General features: G+C 37.5%; 1 protein-coding gene across 1 annotated transcript; it reads left to right on the forward strand.

Annotated features, from left to right (window-relative positions):
* The first annotated feature begins 457 nt into the window (after positions 1-457).
* On the forward strand, positions 458-9023 carry Bcl2a1b (B cell leukemia/lymphoma 2 related protein A1b). Its single transcript, NM_007534.3, has 2 exons — positions 458-964; positions 8767-9023. Exons 1-2 carry the CDS (start codon positions 545-547, stop codon positions 8863-8865), a joined length of 519 nt encoding a protein of 172 aa, NP_031560.2. The 5' UTR covers positions 458-544; the 3' UTR covers positions 8866-9023.

Consider the following 9023-nt stretch of genomic DNA (forward strand, 5'->3'; position numbering starts at 1 on the left):
TTCTCGGTTCTGTGGGTTTCCAGGCACGTGATACATATACATACTCTCAGGCAAGTCCAAAGAAAAAAGTAAACGAATACTTAAAATGAAGTATGTACTGAGTTGGGTTTATAGCCGGATCGTTTTCTATCAGAAATTCTAAATTGACGAAAAGAGCTAACTTTGTCTCCTCTCAACCTGGTCTATCTACTTCTCAAGTGTACTACTGCCAGAGTGACTTTGAAGGGCCTCTAGTTCCCACCTACTTAGAGGGATCTTGTTTCTCCACATCCTCTCATTTTTGACTTTTAAACTGAATCAGAAGAGGAAGAGGAAGTGGTGTGTTGCTCTGAAACATTTTCCTCCTTCACAGTCTGAACTTTGGCTTTCACAGACCGCCCACGCACATAAGTGACGAGAAGGAAGGACGCTGTGACATGATGCAAACAAAAATTCCAACAGCCTCCAGATATGATTAGGGTTCCTCCCCTGACAAGACCTATCTTTGCAGTCTTTGCCTCCTTGGCCTCTAGGTGGGCAGCAGCAGTCAGCTCTGCCAGGGAAGATGGCTGAGTACGAGTTCATGTATATCCACTCCCTGGCTGAGCACTATCTTCAGTATGTGCTACAGGTACCCGCCTTTGAGTCGGCTCCAAGCAAAGCATGCAGAGTGCTACAAAGAGTTGCTTTCTCCGTTCAGAAGGAAGTTGAAAAGAATCTGAAGTCATACTTGGATGACTTTCACGTGGAATCCATAGATACCGCCAGAATAATATTCAACCAAGTGATGGAAAAAGAGTTTGAAGATGGCATCATTAACTGGGGAAGGATTGTGACTATATTTGCCTTTGGGGGTGTTCTCCTCAAAAAACTTCCGCAAGAGCAGATTGCCCTGGATGTAGGTGCTTACAAACAAGTTTCCAGTTTTGTGGCAGAATTCATAATCAATAACACAGGAGAATGGATACGGCGGAATGGAGGTTGGGTATGTGTGATGACTATATATATATATATTTTTTTTTTCTAGTGAAGAATAGGAATGAAGAGTTTCCTTACTAATTAAAACAAACAAGAAAGTAACAATCAAAGGACTTCAGTCTGTTTGTATGCCTTGTTTTTAGATACTCTGAGTTAAAATTAAACAAAACAAAAATCCCCTGGGTCCTTTCCAATGGCCTCTACTTGAAATGTTTCTTTAAGGCTTTTTAAAATAAGATTTATACATTTGTTTTATGTATGTGAGTACACTTTCACTGTCTTCAGACACATCTGAAGAGGGTATGAGATTCCATTACAGATGATTGTGAACCACCATGTGGTTGCTGGGATTTGAACTCAGGACCTCTGAAAGAGCAGTCTGTGCTCTAAACTGCTGAGCCATCTCTCCAGCCCACTCCCCACCCCCGTCTTTTTATAGTTGGAGAACATTTGTGTTTCCAGCTTTAATTCTAGCTGTGAGGTCTGGGCTTGAGATCAGCACCATATTTTTTAAAACAATATCTTCAATATCAGCAGTGCAGATCCCCAAGTGCCTGCCTCTTGCTAGGGTTTCTCATGACAATCTAGAACTAGTACAGAAAGAGCTGGTATTAAATACTGTCATATGTACTTCACTGTGTTGTAATAGTCAACTATGTGTATGCTTTTATACCTACATTACTTACACACTTTTTTCCATTTTCTTAGCACACTATTATGTGTAGCTAACCAGACTCCCCTACAAAGTCACTAGGGGTCAAATATAGAGCCTAATGTGGTCTGAGCATATGTTTTATCAGTGTACTGTATCCTTAGCCTCATGGTTAGTCTTTCTGGGAAATATTTTACAAATTGGTATCTGGGCTATACAAGGAAGTGCCAATTATGGAACCATGGAAAGAAAGATAAACGGACCAAAACTTCAAGGTTATCTTCAACTACATAGTAAATCAGTAGAAGGCCACCTCTGGTCACATGAAGGACTCATTCATCTCACCCACCCAAATAGTACATAGATTTATTCTGTAACTGCTTTCGTCAACCCAGTACACTTAAAATAACATTTTAAAGACTATTTTATGGTCTGAGGAAGTACATCAATCGTGGAGTCCCTGTATTGTGTGAACAAGATCTCTAATCCCACACCGAGTTCTTAGTCTGTTTTGTTGTATATACATGTTGTTGGAGACTTGGCCTCTTCCAGCTGGCATATATTTATTTGAGTTATTTCCAGACCTTTTCCTGCGTGTAGGTATGTTTTCTAGGGTGGATATTTGCTTGTATATTTACTTGCTCAGGGTGTATATCCACTTTGAAATTACTGGAGTTTTCCCTTCCATAGTGGTTCTACCAGAGCATGTTGAGAGCATCCTGTATTCCCTTGGTCCAAGTCCTCTAGTATGAGGTCCTAGTAATTTATTAACTTTCTCCACTGTGTTACACTAAATACACACACCTAGTTATTTTGTGTTAATTCTTTTCCCCTTGGTTACTAGCACAGCTACTCTTCATGTTGAGCATCTATTCATGTTTACTGACTAATTCTTAGAATTGCCTGTTTTGCCCAGTTTTCAATGGATGTATTAACTTATAAGAACTCTGAGAATTCTTATATGTGGCAGAGTATTTTTAGTTTGTTTCTTATCTTCTAAAAACTGTTTATGTTTTCATTAATTACAAGTATTTAAAAGTTTGGTGCAAGTGACTTTATTGAACACTGGCTGTTCAATTTATGTTTTGTTAGAAGTCTGCTTGCTTAGTGTTGTCTTAAGTCAGTCCTCCTTTTCAACTACTCTTCTTTCTAACTTGGATTGATTTGGGTCTAGCTAAAACATGTTAGAAAATTTTCTGCTGCACTGTGTACAACTTAAGTGAAGACAAATGTCTTCTAGCCCAGCAGCCACAAATGATCCTAGAGCAAAGAGCCTCACAAGCTCTGTAGGTTTACACTATGTTCCTTCCCATTGTCTAGCACAGCATGTGCAAGACAGAATATCTGTTACTAAAAAATCTAACTCCTTACTAAGATATTGTATGAATTCTTAAAATTCCAATCAATGAATGGTTTAGAGTGGTCTCTTAGAATCTCTAGAAATGCATTCATTATCTGGGAGTCACAGAGATATTAGCATATATATAGTAGGGAAAGTCTATCTTACTAGAGGTATGAAAGAACCCCTCTTCTCTCTCTCTCTCTCTCTCTCTCTCTCTCTCTCACACACACACACACACACACAGACACACACACACCTTTTACAAAGCTCCTATGCAGATTCTCAGATCTTTCCTTTTACAGCTGGGAGATTATGTTGTCAACATGATAGAAGAGTTGTTTGAGATCATTTTAAAGCAATCTTAATACTGTATTCCAGCTAACAGAAATCACTTATTCTGCTAATGGCAAACAGAGGTATCTAGTGAGCCCCTAGACACAGGTATAGCAAAATGGTACCTTTTCTTTTTTTTTCACAGTGCCACTGACAAATCTGCTCTGATGATTTAGTTTACTTTGAATGGTTCATTTTGTAGAAAACATACAGCCACATGTCTATGTCAATGGTCAGGTGGTTCAGTAAGAAGGGGAAATGCATATTTTACATTTTTTTCCTTTTTCCTTTTCTGAAAGGGAAACTACCAAACTGATCAAAAACCATGAAACCTATGGTTCCATTACACTTGAACCATGCAAGGAAACACTATGAGAATTTCAGAGCCAGATGTGGTACAGGAGCACAGCACAGATAGGAAGAGCACTAACTCCAATTAACACAGGGCTGGCTTCATTTCAGGGTTCAGTGCTTTCATCCTTGTGACTGAAATAACTTAGGTGACTTCTCTATACTTTGCTTCCTCCTCAGTAAAAATAGGCCATATTGCAGCCTCTCTACTAGGGTTGGCACAAGGATCACATATGTTACTCACACACAAAGGATCCAGAGCAATTCCTACAAATGAGCACTCAGTACAACTTTAATTCTATTGTTATTACTAATAAATGCTAACATTAATACTAACACTAATATTAATGCTGCCTAACTCCCATTTAGAAAATCTATACATTTAGACTCCAAAAGTTGTATATTCCACTTGAGTTAGGAATTAGTCAGCATGGACCTCAGCTACACTAAGGGGATAACCAAGAAATTAATTATCTGTAATGGGATGGATAATCTCACTCCTTCCATCCCTCTCCTCTTCATTTTTCTATTCCTTCTCTTTCTTCCCTCTCCTCCTTCCTCTGTTCTTTCCTTGTCTTACATGGTCCCTTTAGTTTCAACCTGTCATCTCCGTTTTACTTAATCTTCTACATTTACTATTATTTTCTCCAGTCTCCTCTACCAGTTTGAAGTGCATGGTTGAAATCATAATGTCTGGTAGAAGATTAATATGATTTCCCCCCTATCATCAGCATTTCAGAGGAAAAGATAGTTCCTAAAGCTACTGGGATACATTTTAGTAGCTGGGTGTCTGTAGTCTCAGCTACTCAAAGGCAAAGACTAGAGGAACACTGCTTGAGCACAGGGTAATTTCAAGACCAAGTGTGGGTAAGACCTATCACAAAAACTAAGAATGCACTGAAGATGAAACTCAGCGATTCACCCGTTGGAAACCATGTTTTAGTTTGATTCAAGTGACTTTCCTTCTTCCATACTCTTTAATGAAACACTTTTTCTGTGTCTTTTATGGAATAAAGAAGAGTTCTTGTTCATTAGCTCCACAGGGGTGAGGGGCTATACCTTTATACACAACGCTGTATCCTTCATGCTCAGCATAGGCCCCATTGTACAGAAAGTACCTTGCACATAGCTATTGCTTTCAGGAACTGACATAGAAATCTGAGGCTTGAACTCTGAATTTTCCTACTTAGTAGAGGCATAACCTAAGGTAAATTACCTAGGAAGTACTCCAAGATTCAGACTTCCTATGTAATGTGTATAACATAATATAGCATGATGTAATAATATAGTATGAACACAATAAAATGAAGACAATAATACCTGTACTAAAAAACTAGAATACTTTCTCATCAAAGTAGTTTGTAACTATGTAAATAGAATTGTATAAGTATGGGGACCACATGGGAAGTCCCAAGAAGTTTAAATATAATTTTTAAAACTACCCTAGGTACAAACAGAAATCCCTTTTAGAAGTAGGATACACCAAATTGGTCCCTTGGAAGTAAGCAGAATACTAAGAGTTGTAAGAGTTAAGCTAAGAGGTCCTATGCCCTTTTCCTTCCCTCCCTCCCCTCCCATTTTCTTTCTTCTTGCTTTAAATAATAGTGTTGTTAGTTAGTGACAAAGTGAATGGGCAGAGTGAATATGCAGAAGTGTACAGATGACTGATTAACCATCCATCTCAGTAAAGGGATTTCTAACGATATCCGTAGTCAGGACCTGTGGCTGCTAAGCACATGCTCCACCATTGAACTCTAGCCCCAGCTCACAAAAAAAAAAAAAAAAAAAAAAAAAAAAACAGCTCTGGAATGAATGATTTCTAGAGAAGTGATGGTATATCTGCTCATAGCTTTCAAAAAATCCAGAGATTTTAAATTTTTTGGATTATTGGTGTACTATGTGCCAGTCTGCTTTGTAAAGCTATAATATCGCACACAGTAAATTATAAGAAAAAAAAAAAAAAAAAAAAGGAAGTCGTTTAGGGAGTCTGAGAGTGCTGACATCCAAGGGCCCCAGCATTGATGGGCTGCATCTGTTAAGAGCCCTCTTGCTGAAATATGGGAGAAGTACCCAGGAAACGAGGTAGGAAGAAAAGGAAGGGATGGGGGAGGGAAGATAGAGGGCGGACCACACCTTTCCTAATAAAATCATTCTTCAGTTAATAGTCTTCATTTGGCTATGGAGGGGGTACTCCCATGAACAAAGTATCTCTTAAAGATTCCAACTCAATGTTATCAAAATAGCAATTAAGACTCAACATGAGCTTTGGAAGGTAGTTAAGCCACAGCAGCTTGGTGTATTATTTTATGCTTTATGTTTTCTCAAAACCAGAGGAGCCCAATTTAACAAATTATCACTATTCCAAGAAATAATCAGACTGGGCATTTCTTGCTTATTGCTACATTACTATTGTAACAATAAATCCTTATCTGTATACTTACTTTTATATAATAGCATTGCTAAAGAAAATAGTTTTAGAAGAACCTAACTGAAAAATATTTTTACCTCAATGCATTGAAATACAAAATTGCTTTTAATTTAAAATGTTTCCTCATATACTAATGATTTAAGTTTTAGTGAAATTCTCTTTCAACTATTAAGGCCTGATTACTTTTTCTTACATTTGAATGAATGAACTGTTTCCTGATAAATAATTTTTTCCTGGCTTGCAGTTCTTTTTAATCTGTCATCTATCTATCTATCTATCTATCTATCTATCTATCTATCTATCTATCTATCTATCTACCTACCTACCTACCTATGTACATATGTGCATATATTTCAACTATTTTTATCTGCATTTAGCTTTTTTTCCTTTACCTTAGAAGTTGAACATATTTAACAAGTTAGCATGTTAACTGCCCAATAATTAGCTGTCCTGTTAATAGATCATTTTAGAGGCTACCACTTTACCTATTGGCTATAAGAATATTAATATTCCTGGAAAGCAAACAAGAAATGTCTAAATACCTGAGACTGTGGGAAATACGTGAGACTGTAAGGTTAGGAGAAGAGGAAACAGGAGAATGAGCAATGTCTTCTTCTGTTGGGACATGGCATCATGTGTGCCACAGCTGATCCTGAGCACAGCAGGCAGACACTTTCTTGGTCAATTATTCATTCACATGGGAAATTCCCCTGACTGGTAATGATTCCCCTGGTTTGCTGTTGATTCCACAACTATTAATTTCAAGATCTTCAGAGATATCCAGAGTCCTCTGACTTTCAAGGAGCTGCATCTGATTCACTGTTTCTGTATTAGTCCCATTAGGGTATAGATATTTGAGGACCTTTTAATCTGGGAGCTTACAAGATGCAGAACAATTTTTTGCTAGATAAACATAAAAATATCAGGGTGGTAATGCAGAGAATGTGCAAGAACAGTCTGGGGATATTCCTCAGTTGGTAGAGTACTTGCTTACTGTGTACAAGGTCTTAGGGTCTATCACTGCCTGAATCCAGCACAATGGAACATGACTGTAATCCCAGGGCTAGGAGGTAGAGATAGAAGATTCAAAGATCGAAGGTCATTTCTTGCTACTTGGTGACTTCTAGGCTGGCCTGGGCTACATAAGATCCTGTCTGAAAACAACAAAAATAAATAAGTGTTTGTAGTCTTTCTTGTGTTTGTTTGGGAATATAGGGAATGAAAAGGGGTATAATATTTGCATCCCAGACTCCATCCAGGCAAAGAATTATGTTATCTTTTTTACTTTGTGGCACAGTTAGCTTTGTATCGCAGGCTGGCTCAGAACTCACTGTGTGGTCAAGACTTGCTTACAGAAAGCCCCCTGTCTGCCTCACAAGTACTCAAACCACAGTATGCTACCACACAATGAGTTCTGTTAACTTAGGTAACTTTGCCCCCCTGAGCCTGAGTTTTATCATTAGATAAAATAGGAATTAATATAAGGTGGAAGTAATTTCCAACCAACATAGAATTATAGATTTTAAGTTCTAAAAATGTTTTTACAGTGTGCTACAATTTATTGGTACATATATATATATATATATATATATATATATATATATATATATATATATATGCGTGTCTTTGTGTGCGTGTGTATTCAAAGGCTTGAATTATTTCTACCAGCTTGGGTTTTCCTAGTTAAAAGAAAAAGGCTAGTCTCAAAAGTAATTATAGTGGAAATAACATTTTCTAAGGCTCAAGTACATTGGTTTAGTTTGGATTTACTATGAGTCCTTATAATTCTCAGGGGAATACAGTTTATAGATATAAATATGAATATAATTATATTTTTCAGTCCTAAGCAATTGAAAGATAAAGAGAAGAAAAAGAGAAAATTCCTTTCCCTAGAACTTATAGCCAATGGGCACCAAAAACAAAGCTACTTTGAGTGAAGAGGAAATACTACTCTTTGGATTTTGAATACCTGATAGGCAAAACAAAATATAACATCTCAAACATGATTTCATACTCTCTACACACTGAAAGAATATTCAAATACTTAATATACATTCAGTTTCATATTGTTTTCAAATTATTACTTTTTTTCTTTTTCTCTTCTGGTGGTTTGAATCAGAATGGTCCCCATAGGCTCATATTTGAATGCTTAGATATCAGGGAGTGGCAGCATTCAAAAGGATTAGAAGGATTAAGAGGTGTGGCCTTGTTGGAGGAAGTGTGTTAGTAAGGGTTGGGCTTTGAGGTTTCCCAAAAGCCCAGTCCAATTCCAAAACTGTCTGTCTGTCTGTCTGTCTGTTTGTCTGTCTCTATCTCTGTCTCTTCCTATGGATCAGATCAGGATATAGGTCTTAGCAGCCTGTGTGCCACCGTGCATCATGACATGATGATAATGGACTAACCTCTGAGACCAAAAGTAAGCCCCCAATTAATTGCTTCCTTTCATAAGAGCTGCCTTGGTCATGATGTCTCTTTACAGCAAAAGAAGATTGACTAAGACATTTCTCAATATGTGGCTACAAAGCAAAAGAAGTAATATTAGCACATGTAGGCGAAACTACATTTCTATTGGGCAGTGTTTCTAAAGGTTTCTCAAGGAGTTTAGCCTTGGAGTAGAGAACATATTGAAAATGTAATGATTACAGGTAGAGAGAGCAGAGAGATTATCCCACCGATTTTTAAATGTTCAATTTGTTCTCATAGGAAGATGGCTTCATAAAGAAGTTTGAACCCAAATCTGGCTGGCTGACTTTTCTGCAGATGACAGGACAGTTCTGGGAAATGCTCTTTCTCCTCAAGTAACACTACGGACCAGAGAGAACCTTGGCTCCCACGAGAATGGTTATCAGCACTTGGCATTTCCATTTACAAACATGAAACTTGTCTTTCCAGAGTTGCAGATATTTTGTTTCAACTTTAATGAATAAATTACTAGTATTTGTTTCTGTACATGTTTCATG

Source organism: Mus musculus, chromosome 9, assembly GCF_000001635.26.
Source record: "Mus musculus strain C57BL/6J chromosome 9, GRCm38.p6 C57BL/6J".
NCBI classification, from domain to species: domain Eukaryota; kingdom Metazoa; phylum Chordata; class Mammalia; order Rodentia; family Muridae; genus Mus; species Mus musculus.

Excerpts from the sequence above, each read along its gene's own strand:
- Bcl2a1b (NM_007534.3), top strand. The coding sequence starts at position 545 with ATGGCTGAGTACGAGTTCATGTATATCCACTCCCTGGCTGAGCACTAT. Across the intron at positions 965-8,766 it reads TACGGCGGAATGGAGGTTGG|GAAGATGGCTTCATAAAGAA; the intron begins GTATGTGTGATG and ends TTGTTCTCATAG.